Source organism: Rhinichthys klamathensis, unplaced genomic scaffold (genome assembly GCF_029890125.1).
Source record: "Rhinichthys klamathensis goyatoka isolate OS25496 unplaced genomic scaffold, OSU_Roscu_1.1 h1tg000413l_1, whole genome shotgun sequence".
NCBI classification, from domain to species: Eukaryota; Metazoa; Chordata; class Actinopteri; order Cypriniformes; family Leuciscidae; genus Rhinichthys; species Rhinichthys klamathensis.
The window spans coordinates 776,270-790,438 of NW_026606913.1; the positions used below are offsets into that span (position 1 = coordinate 776,270).

The following is a 14,169-nucleotide window of genomic DNA, read 5'->3' on the forward strand; positions in this document are numbered from 1 at the left end:
CAATACATTAAGTATGATATTTGCTAATTATTAATTCAAGGCAGTGTAAAGCGTCACCAATGGATCTGTTGAACCAGAATTAAATGAGATTAATACCATACCATTAGACGACCTCGTGCTACAGCACTGTGGACATGCAGAAGTGAGCCATTATCCTCCTCAAACACCTCTGCAGACCACATGGTACAGTTCACATGAGCCCATTCATTTTGCCCAAGATAGAGCAACCTCCCTGCATCCTGGGAAGAGAAATGTATAATACAAAGGGTTGCAATATAGATTTGGGTGACACTAATAATATCTTTCACAGATCAGAGCAAGACTTGTATGCTGTAATATTTTGACATGGTATCTGAAAATTACAACTTTGTAAGCACCTGCACAAAAAGTACTGTGACAGTACTATGGTACAGTGATATTATCAGATGGCAATGCCATGATACTTACATTTATGCATACCATATTGATAGCTATGATTACTATATTCATAAACCACAATAATGTCATAGTACTTCATGGTACTACAAAGAACACAGTAATATTTCCATGGTATGTGTCTTAGAAAATATGATATTACCATTGTGACATCCCTAAGGGATGGGACCTTGTAGTAACAAGCTATTATGAGGTAGAATACTGAGTTTACTGTGAGTTACTGTTTATAACAAATACTTACGCTGGACTTTGCATCACCATATTTTTGGCACAGAACGCACTGTCTCTCGTCGTCTTGCGACCAGCCTGTGTCCAGCTCTGTTTTAGCTGGCCGCCCCTTTTTCCCTGGGAGAAAGCATAAAAATCTCAAGTTAGGATGCTTTTAACACAGGTCTTCCATACGTTCAGAAACAATGGTTACAATTGTCATTTTATACTTGTGTGTTTATTTACCTTTCATATTCATTTGTAATGCCCTTATGTCCATAAAATGACCTTTAGGGTTATGGTCCAAAAGTGTGGACAGATCCTCTTCATCTCCCATTTTAACATCCACGTGTCTTCCCATTATTTTTGGGGTGCCGTCCAAAGCCTTGCTGCAGCCATCTCTCTCACGCCATTGAGCATAAACATGTTCATAATTTGGTGGCATCACGGCATGTGAAAGCATCCCACTGCACCACAAGTGAGAGTGCAGGAATGAAAAGGAAGCCAAAGTGTGATTGATAAAATATACAATGATGTTTCTGAAAAGAATGAGACTGGAAAGAATTATCAGACACTTACGCTGGCAAATGTTTAGAGCGTGGATCCCATACTTTAGGGTCCAGACTGTTGAACCAACCATAAACATCCTCTAAGATCTGAAAAGGATTGAAATTATATAAATGCATCCAAATATAAAGCCAAGTTGAAGAATCACAAAAAAAACAGCATCTTATGAGTATTTCTAGGCTGATATTTAGAATAGAATAAAAAAAAAAAATGTATGCAAACTTAAAATGTAAAAAGACAGTCATATCCCTTCATATCTTTGCAGTCCTGACTAAATATGTGTATATTTAAACAGTGCATCATTAGTCCATTTTTTTTTTATCATATGGCCTAAGCTACTCTGACTGGTTGGGTGAAAACAACTTTGGTGTCAAATTAAAAATAAATACACAATAATCTGACCGTGAGATAGTATGAGCGGGCGAGGGCAGTGGGTCTTTGGTCCTCGAGTAAAATTTCCTCTTCCTCCAAGTGACTGTGAATAACCTTCACCACATCCTCGTGGAAGGATTTCTGCTTAACAAAACCACAAATTAAATTAATATTTCCTTTCGATAACCTGTTCATTCTGAAAACAAAACACAAAATGATCCTGATAATTTGAGGATTGAGGTCGACTAGCTAATGTGTGCCATCAGAGATACTAGCAGTTAGCAGGCAAGAGAAAGGAATGAGTATTTATTATTTTTTTTTGTTTTTGAAATGTTGACATGTCAAAATCACATTTACAGTAATTGCTCAGTCACGCATACATCCCTGGTTTATGAATAATGCGGGATACCACACATTCGAAAAGCACGTTAAACTGCACAGCCACATTGAACCAAGGAATGTGGACTGAATATTTGGTCAAACCACTACAGTGTGAGCAAAGCCATTTATGATGGTACTTTTCAACCCTACATTCCCATTTGGTTAGAATTCTTTAAACTTTTTTGGGGTCTCAAAAAGCAAACAGAGTTTTCCCTTTGTTGATCTCAGACCTAAAAAAGCAGTGAGTTCAAGTGAGTTGAAAAGCAGAGATACTGACCAAGGATGTGTATAGGCCCTTATCAAACTTCTTTCCAATAGCACGGAGGTCGCAAACAGGCAAAACTTCAACTCCAGTGTCCGGAGAACCCAGTGCAGCACACTACAAAAGAAGACAAGGCACTAGGAATTGCTAACTAAACAAGCAATGATTAATTTTCCTTTTTATATGTATCCAGTTTATTTCCAGTAAATTCCCCCGCTTTGAGTAAACTGTTTCAACATAAATTTTCAAATGTTTTGTACAAAATACAACAATATACTGACATTTCCTCTTAATTGGGCTTCATGAGGCAGGGCTGGAATGTTAAAAGCATCAATCTGGTAACCCATTTTCAGCATTCAACAAAGTAATCAGTCTTAACTATTACTTACTTAGTAATAAGTGCATGGACCTTAGTTGTGATATGGTGTCTCAGTCTGTTTTACATTCACGGGTGTTTTAGGAAGTAAAACCATTTGAATATATAAATAATAATACTTTTATTATTCCTAAGACAGTAATATATTACTATTGTAATACAGCTGTGTAAAATAATTTCATAATACGTATACTTTACATAATGTTGTCTGAATTTCCTCACTAGCAAGAGTTAAATTCTTGAGCTTTACTTTTGGCAGTTTCTGTAAAAAACAGTGTGTCTCAAAACAAATCTAGTGAATTGCTGTAATCATCTGTCCAAAAAAAAACTTCCCTGCACTTACTGTGAACTGGGCCATGGAAAACATTGGATCACATGCTGAACGCATGAGCAAAACAGACTATATACTTAATTAAATCGCATCCTTTTGCTATTTAAAAAGGGCACTAAGCCATATCACGCTTTTGATTTTAGTTCAATTTACAGATGCTTTGACAAAACCATTTATGTTATAATGAAAAGTTTATTTTAGGGTAATTGTGAGACTTTGGTTCATTGACGAACTTTACACAGCTGAATAATGACAATAATGTATTTTTTAGAGCTGCTTTACAGCAGAATTGAATTCTTTAGTTTGCATCACTGATTCTGTTATTTTCCAGTTTATCACTGTAAAGCTGCTTTGAAACAATCTGTTTTGTATATACATTTTTTTGAAAATGTGACAGGACAGATTAAGACATTGGTGGGCTGCCAGAGACTAGATGATTTACAGGAAACACTGGGAATTATGACTTTTTTTTTTTTTTACTATTACGACTTTATTCATTCCAATAACTTTCAGGACCATGGGAACCCTGAGCCTGGGAAGGAACATGCTTGTAACAATACATATTTTGGAAATGTATTTTCAAAATGTTTATGTGATCCTAGCTGCTGTTTGAACAATCAACAGTATCTGGTTGCTGCAGCTTTAAAAGTACAGCATACTAGGTTTAGGAGAGATCATCGGATGCCCACCTTCTTGCAGGTGACCAGGTGTTTGGTGAGGGTGGAGGTCAGCAGGCATTCCAGCACCCTCTCTAAGCCAGTCCTCAGCTCCTGGTTGAGCAGTTCCCTCCACCCTGCTCCATTAACATCCTCTCCATTGGGCTGCTCTTGTAAGCATGGCTGACAGGAGTACACCACACTCTCAGGCAGACTCGACAAGATTTCATACAAGTCATCTGTGAGAAAACAAAAAATCGAGGAGTCAGCCACAGATGCAAGAGGTAGATTTCCTATTGATGATTCAGAGTGGAGAATCTGCACAGAATATTGACAGTCATCTGTGACAATTTTTTTTCCCAGCAACTCCCTGAGAATGCTTCATTTAATAAAAACAGATATCATGTGAATGATTGCTAAACAATTGGGTTGGCAAATCATGCAAGAGTTTGCATAACTTAGTATTCATTTATTTACGCATTTCCAATGTTTATAAGTTTGGCCTGTGAACACAATAGTTCAAAAACAACTGAGATGGTGGAAGGAATTTCCTCTGCATGACAAGTTTTTTTGGAAAACCACATTTTATGTAAGGATGCTTTCATATTCCAGCCACATACCAAACAAATCATTTAATTATCCTATAATGCACAATAAATAAGTATAAAATATTTATTTACAAACCGATGGTATCTGGAGCTTTCTGTTTTGTGAATTTGGTTAAGTGTCATTCAAATGAAAAAGAAAAAAAAAGATCATAATAAATTTAGATTACAAGTTAAAATGTATTACATTTGATTGATAAAAAATAAACAAATTAAGATAAAATAAAACAAGATGAATTAAGATTAAAATAAATAATATTAATAAATAAATAAAATCTGTTAAAAACTATAATCTAATATAATATAATAAACTAAATAAAAAAATCTTTAAAATAAAACCATGTGGCCATCCCACTCTGGCCAGCCTTTAGCAGGAGGTAAGATCTGAAACGGTCACTCACCTGTCAGACCTTCACATTTAGCATGGACCCAGTGGTTACAAGTGGAGCACTGCATCATCTGGCTATCGTAGTCATTATCTTCATAACACTTGAAGCACATGGTGCAGTAGTTACCTACACACAGAGAAAAAAAGAACTTGCTGATGTGTTTGTCACACGGGGTGTTTTTCACATAAAGGGTAGCTATTAAAAGGTCAGTCTGGTAGACTGCTAACATTTTTTTTTTAAGTCCATTTGTAAATACATGGTCATAAGTTTCATGAGATCATACCACCCGATTGAGATTTCCTTTACAGCCAGGGCCTAATATCAACAGTTGTCAAGCGGCAAATGAGAGTATATGGAACGGTATCAGTCACATGTTGGCCGGTAACATTTTCATGAATCGTAACTCTGCAATGTTGTGAGAACATCAATGTGAATGAATGACACTCGGGACAGATGACGGGCCAGTGCTGTGTCGTCACGAAAGTTTAAGCCTTGCCCATTTAAATATTCAAGCGCAAGAAGTTGTGAAAGGGAACTCAATTCGTAAAAAAGAAATCTTTTTTTTTTTTTTTAGTTTGGGGTCAGTAATTTTTTTCTTTCTATTTTTGAAAAGGATGTGTGAAATTGATAAAAAGTGATAGCGAAGATTTATATTGTTAGAAAAGATTTCCATTTTGAATAAATGCTGCTCTTTTTATCTTTTTATTCATCAATGAATCCTGAAAAAGGTATCACAGGTTCCAAAAAAATATTAAGCTGCACTACTGTTTCCAACATTGATAATAACAATGGTTTGAGTATCAAACCAGCATATAAGAATGATTTCTGAAGGATCATGTGACACTAATGATTGGAGTAATGATGCTGAAAAATCAGTTTTGCATCACAGAAATAAATTATATTTTAAAGTATACTAAAATAGAAAATCATCATTATAAATTGTAATAATATTTTAGTTTTTTTCTGTATTTTTGATCAAATAAATGCAGCCTTGAGCCAATCAGAGGTGTTTAGGAATCTGTTCAACAGCGCTCAAAATGCTTGAGGGAAATGCTGGTATCGTCACATTTTTTAAATTTCAGTACCGACTTAGTACCGAAGTAGGTACTTTTGACAACTCTACTGCAGAGTGTAGGCAAAGGCCCAATAAAATCATCATGTTATGCAAAGAATAAAAAAATCCTCAAGAACTTGTATTTATTAACGGTACATTATTTTGTGTCCGACTGGATGGGTGAGTAAATATCTAACAGACACTCTGAAAGATCCTGAAGTCTCACCTTGATCAAACAGCCTAGTGCAGTCAGGACAAAGACCCTTGTCATGATTCCACTCAGTGTCCCAGCTCTTCCCTGGAGTCACACCACAACTCTTGCACCGGATGCATGTCATACACACCTTAACAAAAAAACAAATGTCACTCAATCAACATTTCCTGCATAAATTTAAACATCATCCTGGAACTGTACTACTATGACAGTTTGTCCAAAAATGACAAAAACATGTCATTATTACATATATGTGTCATTATAAACATTGTATATAAATAATCTAAAAATATATACATACAAAATACATTGAATACATTTGAAGTTCTGGCCACTGTAAATGTTTGTTCAAAATTTTCCTGTCAATATGAGTTTTCATTTGTGGGTGAACTGAATTATACAATATAAACACAAATTTATACTTCAATGTCTTGCATTTGTTATTTCACCTGATACTAACTGAAGTGCTATTTTATGCTGCACATTTTTTGTTGTTGTTTTAAAGAAAAAGCAATGCCATGGAAGCAAAGACTTCAAAGTATACTGAACTTCCTTGTAGGTTTTGCAAGTGGAGGAAAGTCCCTCAGTGGACAACTTACCCAAGGCTTCTTACGTTTGTTGGGTTTGGGGTAGTTGGGACCCAGACAGGCAGGATGATAACAATTCTGACACCTTTCACACTCCAGCAGAGGCTGCAAAAAACATTTACCAGTGACATCAAAGCTGTTACAGACCATCAGTTTCCATCGAAAAGTCCCTCTTGTGAGAACAAGACATGTGTACACTACTGTTCAAAATTTTTAACTCAAAAAGATTATTTCCCCCAAATAAATTATTACTTTAATTCAGGGACGATGCATTAATTGGCCAAAAGTAACAGTAAAGACATCTATAAGGTTATAAAAGTTTTCTTTTTCAAATAAATGCTGTTTTTTTTTCTATTCATCAAACAATCATGAAAAAAAATTCAGTTTGCACAAAAATATTAAGCTGCTGTAATACTAGACTGTTTTCAGCATTGAAGATGATAAGAAATGTCTCTTGAGCAGCAAATCATCATATTAATGATTTCTGAAGGGTCATGTGACACTGAAGACTGGAGTAACAGCTGCAACAGTTCTTTTAAATTGTAATAACATTTCACAATATTACAGTTTTTTTTACTGTATTTTTTATCAAAATTCAGTTAAGACCATTTCAGTTAGAACCTCTAAATTAGGGTTAAGGTCCGTTCACACTAGAGGATGGATACCCGAACCGAACTCGGTCACGTCGGTGCAATAAGGCATTGAACATTTGAAATTTAAAACAGCTTATTATAATGTTTAACTGGATGCAAATGTTTGTTTTTGTGATTAAAATAAATTTAAAATATCACCCTAACATCCATCTTCATGTGTGCGGAAATTTGTTTATGTTGCTGTGACAACGCTCGCAACACGTGCGTGCATAATATTGTATATTTGGCTACGTGTGGCTGGCAGCGCAACGATGGGAGACGTTAAAAAGAAGTTGGCCTCAGGAGATTTTAAAACCAGCCTAAACATTGAAGGATGGATTATGTGAACAGATCCCATGTCACAGTTTTATTAGCCACACAGTTTTCGAGAAAAATGGTAAAAGAGTGATTTTCATTTCAATAAGCTGCATTTGTGTTACGTTAATGTTTTGTTCTGTTAGCTTGGGCAATTTTTGGTAGACCTAGCTTTGTTCATTTAATTTCAATTGGCTATTTGTTTGGGCCTCTTGTGCGCGCCTGTGTTAACATGTGCTTTTGTTGGCCGTGTGCGGTGCACGCTGATGCGTTGCGCACATCTGTAAACATTTCCGAATGCCTTCCAGTTGCTAAATAAAAGCGGGCTTTCTACACAAACAAACGTACGTGTCATTAGTATGAGAAAAAAAAAGAGATTTTTAACTGTCGGGCTCGGACATAAATATCTTAATGCCTGTCGGGCTCGGACATAAATATCTTAATGCCTGTCGGGCTCGGTTACTGCCCTGTCGGACGCGGGCCGGGCTCGGACAGAAAAATGCAGCCCGATCCGCACTCTAGTTCACACCAAGGGCAATAACTATAACGATAAAGATACAGTTCTAAAAATTGTTCTAAATAAATAAGAGTTCACGCCACGACTATAATGGCACAAAGAAACGATATTGTTGGAATCATTTTCAGAACGATTTTCTTTTCCAGCTGATGAACAAAAATAAATAAATATTGACAACCAACCAGAATCCATCCAGCTTTAAAGAGCTTGAGCATTTAAAGCGACCGAAGACAAAACCGCACTCGGAACAAACACAACATTATCATCCTCCGGTGTCATGTTTAGGAGTGTCGCAAATTACCTTGGATTCTTTATTCTTGCAGCCGCAAACGCGGCAGAACTTGCAGCGACGACAGCACCAGTTCTCCTTGTTCTCCTCCAGTGGACGCTCCGAAGGGTCCAAGCAGAAGCGATGGAAAGGCTCACAGCAGACTTGACAGTACAGCATCTGCACAACGTAAGGTTGTCATTTTATTTCCAGGATTTCACAACTTCACTTTTTTCAGGATTTCACTCGCTTGGTTTTTCCAAGTAAAGATGTTTTTCATGTATCATCAGTATCAAGTAATGTGGCAAAAAAAAAAAAAAAAAAAACATTCTTAATGTGTTGCTGAAATGAAGAGCAGTCAGGATGTACCTCATGTTGGCCTTTACTGGCACACAGCAGGCAGGCGTACTGGGGCACGAGGGGCACAGAGGTGAGGATGCTCAGACCTCCGGTCGCCCACACGCTCTGCACGCTACAGTCCTCCTGTGGAGGGAAACAGAAAAGAGTAAGGAACATTTTAGCCCCACATAGTTTCTGCCGCATGCTTTGATCACGCCCTGATTATTCCATATCAGTATCAAGTGCTGCCATCGTGTGGCAAACCTTTGCAGTGCTGTGGATTATAAATAAAACAGAACTTGATTTTTATACCCCGTTTTGTAAAGGAACGTAGATATCTACCTTAAAATCAACACGGATCTTATGTGTGGGTTCTGCAGGCTCCTGTTCTCTCTCTGCGAAACCATTGGCGAGGGCTGCAAGGACGCTGGGTGGCGTCTGTTCCTGAGGGCTCTGCAAACAAAGGAACAATGGACGTTGCTTTCGATGCTTCAATGACATTTTGGCTGAATGAGGTATCCACCGGTATCAACAACATGAATACCTTCTCAACTTTCCGTTTGATGGGTGGAACCCTGTGGAAGCCAGGCCTGCGATGGCGCACTCCCTCGTCAAAAGCCTCGCCAATGAAGTCGTCCAATGACACAAAATCTGTGGTGCATTTAATACAAACAGAACTGTGACTTTGAGAGCAATAATGCAAGTAAATAACTGTGAAAGAAACAAGATTCTGGTTTCAATTCCACTTTTCAAAAAAACGGAACCAGTTATGTAGATTCCTGATCACTAAGGTCTAACCCGAGTTTCGAAGACCAGGAGTTCTCCTGCGGCCTGGGGAGGTGGAATTTGAGGCTCCTATCCAGTCGAAGTCGGAGTCATAATCCAACAGGTCGCAGTACGAACGTGGTTTTACGTGTCGCCGCGGCTGTTTCCGCACAGATGGACTGTCGCCCATCCGCCCGATCCCATCGCCGCCCTCAACTTCTTCATTACTTGAGTAACCCACATTTATCAAGGAGCGGCGCTTCTTTCCATGCCCTGAAAATTATGACACATTTATAGCAGACGTACAAAGAATAAACATAGCACTTCATCTTGTATGCCGGCTTTAAAACACGTTCTTACCTTTTTGGAGCTTGCCACTTAGCCTCATGGCCTTCCTTTCTTCAACCTGATCACATCTCTTGTATCTTTAAAAAACAAAAAATTATAATAATAAGAAAGAGTAGTTTAATTTGGACAGGACTGCGTTGATTCCAAGTTCGAAAAATATGAGGACCTTGAATCAGACAAAAGCAAGAAGATTGTTGTACAACATTTAATAATAACAGGGGCAGACATTAAAAAAAACTAACAATTTTTTTAATAAAAAAAAAAAAAAACTAACAAACTAAAACAAATGGGTTTGATAATGCCCTTTTTTAGATGGATTTCTGTACATTTAGTAATGAAAGTGGGCACTTAATGGAAATGTAATTTGTGATTAATTAGAATGGTTTGATATGTAACACATTGATTACTAATATAGAATGTTAACCATAATTGCCTTTTTTTTTTGTCAAATAATTTAGTATTTCCTTTGAACATATTTTACCTGTATGCATGGTGGTTGTTGACAAAGTTGTTATTTTTTAAACAAAACTAAACCTATTACAAAGTGATAGGATAAAATAAGATATAAATATTAGATGGAAAAACTTTGCCAAAGCAACCTAAATGAAAATGATAAATGTTGGCAATTAACTGAAATAAAAATGTGTATGTACTAAAACAGGAATGACAATAAGTTAAAGCTAAACAGATATAAAGAAAAAACACAAAAACATAACCAAATTGCTAAAAATTGAACTAATCTAAAAGTAAAAATGAAAACTGAAAAAATAAATAATAATAATAATAATAATAATAAATGTATATATATAGTATATAAATAATACTAAAATAAAACTGGTTGTGAAAAGTATATTTTTCCTCAATTTAAAAACAAATAAATATTAATGTTTACAGAATTTAAAGAGTCCTACTTTACCGGTGCAGTATGCAATATTGACAGCTAGTGTTTGAAATGGGTATTGCAGTCCAAATTCAAAATGTTGGAGTGTTGCCAGGTTGAGGACAAACTACACGAACAAGCTTAATTGACAATGGAAGCCGACAAACCCTACACTCTAAGTTGATCAGCTAATGTACTGTATCTGTGTTATGATATGCCTCTGGTCATAGAGCTTTTTAAATGGATGCTGAGGCTTTTTAGGTCACGTAGAACCAGCGATCTCTGATCCAGTATGTTTACTGGCTTCCATGGCTACAATACCCTGTGTTTCCCACCAACTGGCAATCCGGGGTGTCGGAATACTATTGGGCAAATTGGCAGCGGGCGAGATCACACAGACCAAAACAAAAACAGACATTCCGACAGTGACACGGGACGCACTTTTAGGTTAACTATCTGTAGCATTGCGTTTCAAAGAAACAAGTATGTGAACTTAGCATGTTTCCTAAATCTCTGCAAACATATGATATTTGTATGCTTCAGTACAGTCAAAAAATTACATACAGCACCTTTAATGTAAAATGAGAAGTGAGGGATAAAGCGGGTTTCTCCCATGAACTACAGTGCCTGAAAAAGACTAAACTATGAACTGCAGTAATCTGGGTAAAATTACATAAACATACTTACACACAGCACTGCCGTTTTGTGTTGGGTCCACCAAACTTGGGTTTGTCCAAGCAGTTGATGCACCTGCCACAGTCCTCCTCATGCAGGCAACCTTTACACTCCCCACACCGTCGGGACCGGTTCCCAAAGAAATGACCTCTACCGCGACGAAACTTTGGTGTCCTGTGTTCTTGTAATACAGGGCTTTCCGGGTCAGAATGAGACTCGACTCCTGCAACAGTGATAAAAAATGTCAAAACACAGCCTCGATACATAATTAACAAAAGGTATCAAATATTATCAACAAATTAGTGCTAGTGAACTGCCATGCTGTCTAACTTTTTAAGGCAAATACAATGCTGTCTAGTAGCTTACTAGGCTTTGGAACAGAGCAGAAATGTATTATTCATAAATCACATAAAATATGTTTTGAATATATAAACAGTAAACAGCAGATTAACAAGAAAGCATCCTAAACTAGAAAAAATCAGTAGAAACACATCTAAAAGAATGGTTTATAAAAAGGTCTCTTGGGTTTATTGGTAATCTTGGCAGTTTGCAGAGTAAGTGATGGTACCTTTTTCTGCAGGTGAAGGGGATATGTCCGATCTCTCGTGCAGGGGTAGCGCACTAAGCCGGGGGATGTCGTCGGGGACCATGGCACGGGGCTGACCCAAAACCACAGCTGCAGCTCTGCATACGTGCTTAATGCGAGGACCCCCTCTGGCAGGTTCCTTATGGGGAGATTTGTAAAGTATAAAAACAAAAGCACTCAACATATTCTGTTCTGTTATCATACTGGTTTGACTGGCATCATATTTGCCAAAAATATGTCAATAATTACAATTAGTGTGCACATATTTAGAATGTGGTAACCTAGTTACCTACTCACCTAGTATAATCTTAATGTACAACATTGCTCATGGAATTTCTATTATATTTTTAGTACCAATACTAAAGTATAATGAGATCAAATAAGAATCAAATAAGATTCTAGTGCATTTACTGAAAACAACACAAAAATCTGTTTATTTAGTAGGATTCTTATTTGATAAAAAAAAGGGAAAACCTGATACCTGCTCTGGAGAAGCATCCGTCTTGTTGGGGCAGGCATTTTCAAGCCGTCCTTTCGGTTTTCGTCTCTGTCTCTTTGTTGCAGTAATTCTACCCTCTGGCAAAAGCTACCACAAACAAGGTGTGACAACAGAGGAAAACAATATTAAAAGCACTTCAATTATACACATGGTCAAAAAGCATCTACTGAGTAAGAATTTCTTAAAGCATGCACTATTGTTCAAAAGTTTGAGGTCATTATTTTTAATGTTTTTGAAAGCAGTCTCTTGCACACCAAGGATGCATTTATTGTACATAGCCAAAACATTAATATTGTGAAATATTATTACAATTTAAAATAACTGTTTTCTACTTTAATACATTTTAAAATGTAATTTATTCCTGTGATGACAAAGCTGAATCATTCCAATGCAGATTTGCTGCTCAAGAAACATTTATCACTATTATCAATGTAGAAAACAGGTGTGTAGATTAATGTTTTTGTGGAAACTGTCATTTTTGATCAATTGAATGCATCCTTGCTGAATAAAAAGTAAAAAAATATATTTCAAAATATGGGCTACCGTTACATACAACGTGTCCACATTACCCCATGACCCAAAGTATTTAGAAAAACAGTTCATCTTAATGGAAAGGTACACATTTAGATAAATGGACTTACCCCAGATGATTTCAGCTGTTTCTGCTGATCTATTTTGATGAGTTGAACCTTGGCTTTCTTGAGGAGGTTGAACATGCGCTTGTTGGCTCCTGTCAGGCGAGGGCGCTGGGTGGTAGCTTTCTCCTCAATGTCAACGGCATGTTTCTGAGTTTCCTCAGAAACCAGTCGTTCTGATTCTGTGAGATGCATCTTATCAAAGTCTGAAAAAGAACAAATGTGTAACGTTAAGACCAAAATACTGCCAAGCAGTACTTTCTAACAAACGTTGAAGTTAACATGAAATGGCATTATTTGACATAAAATACTCAATGGTTGTAGAAACCATGAACTGGTTTACACTTGACAGATCTGAAACATCACGCATGTTTAAAGGGGGTTCTTCTTGCACAGATGGACGAACGCGCAGCGAGAGAGATCTCAGGACTGGTGGGAACATACTACACGATCTCATGAAAGTGAGTATCTATAGCACAAATTTTATTTCTCGTGCCATTTATACGCCAAAAAAAGTTTTTTGCGTGCATATGATACACACTGTATTAAACGCCATAAAGTGCGTCTCATATGCATGCAAAAACTATTTTTGGCGTGAATGGCACGAGAAATAAAATTCGTGCAATAGACACACTTTCATGAGATCGTGGCGGGCTTTAACGAGGAGCAGTGGGTCCGAAATTTTAGGATGAAAAAGCCAACCTTTGATATGTTGTGTCAACGTTTGTCCACATTCCTCTCCTACAACGATACAACGTTTCGTCGCCCATCCGTCCCTTTGCAGATGCGCGTCGGGGTTTACATGACAGTCGCATTGGCACATATCTGATTTATATCTGAATTATTTCCACATATGAACGAGGCCTGAAACCGATCTCGAAATATCCGAATGCATGCGTTTTTTTCCTGTTTACACTGTCATAGAACACATCCGATCTGTCACATATGAGCAAAAAAATCGGAATTGGGTCACATTTCACTGACAGTGTAAACGAGGCCTGATTCTCTGGTGCTCGGGTCGCAATTTCAATCACACAGCACGGAGCACGAGCAGTGTAGGCCTACAGGAATATCTGGACCACAGCCAATCAGAGGCAAAGACCCGCCCCATATCTGTCTCTGATTGGTTTAGACCACGATATGATCCAACCATGAGTGTGAGTTCCGTCAAAGGAGAACAAGCGCTTCGTTCGTGGAGAGGCAGCAGATGCGAGGACGTTAGGTGCACCGGTGCGACCTAGGAAAAGTTTTAGTCGCACCCTTACAAATTTGGG

General features: G+C 37.4%; 1 protein-coding gene across 3 annotated transcripts in view; it reads right to left on the reverse strand.

Moving 5' to 3' along the window:
* kmt2bb (lysine (K)-specific methyltransferase 2Bb) overlaps nt 1-14,169 on the reverse strand; it is a 36,073-nt gene that overhangs the window by 13,578 nt on the left and 8,326 nt on the right. For 2 of the 3 annotated variants that reach the window (XM_056235178.1, XM_056235176.1), the window contains exons 4-23: nt 12,902-13,101; nt 12,243-12,347; nt 11,744-11,900; nt 11,188-11,398; nt 9,633-9,697; nt 9,311-9,545; nt 9,052-9,163; nt 8,850-8,960; nt 8,538-8,651; nt 8,202-8,348; nt 6,449-6,541; nt 5,862-5,979; nt 4,594-4,707; nt 3,621-3,826; nt 2,240-2,341; nt 1,612-1,722; nt 1,222-1,298; nt 889-1,109; nt 677-780; nt 102-239 (exon numbers count right to left, since the gene is read on the reverse strand). In XM_056235178.1, the coding sequence (XP_056091153.1) occupies nt 102-239; nt 677-780; nt 889-1,109; nt 1,222-1,298; nt 1,612-1,722; nt 2,240-2,341; nt 3,621-3,826; nt 4,594-4,707; nt 5,862-5,979; nt 6,449-6,541; nt 8,202-8,348; nt 8,538-8,651; nt 8,850-8,960; nt 9,052-9,163; nt 9,311-9,545; nt 9,633-9,697; nt 11,188-11,398; nt 11,744-11,900; nt 12,243-12,347; nt 12,902-13,101 (2,741 nt within the window). Of the gene's footprint in view, nt 1-101; nt 240-676; nt 781-888; nt 1,110-1,221; nt 1,299-1,611; nt 1,723-2,239; nt 2,342-3,620; nt 3,827-4,593; nt 4,708-5,861; nt 5,980-6,448; nt 6,542-8,201; nt 8,349-8,537; nt 8,652-8,849; nt 8,961-9,051; nt 9,164-9,305; nt 9,546-9,632; nt 9,698-11,187; nt 11,399-11,743; nt 11,901-12,242; nt 12,348-12,901; nt 13,102-14,169 lie in introns of all 3 variants that reach the window. The other variant, XM_056235177.1, reaches the window with a different exon arrangement.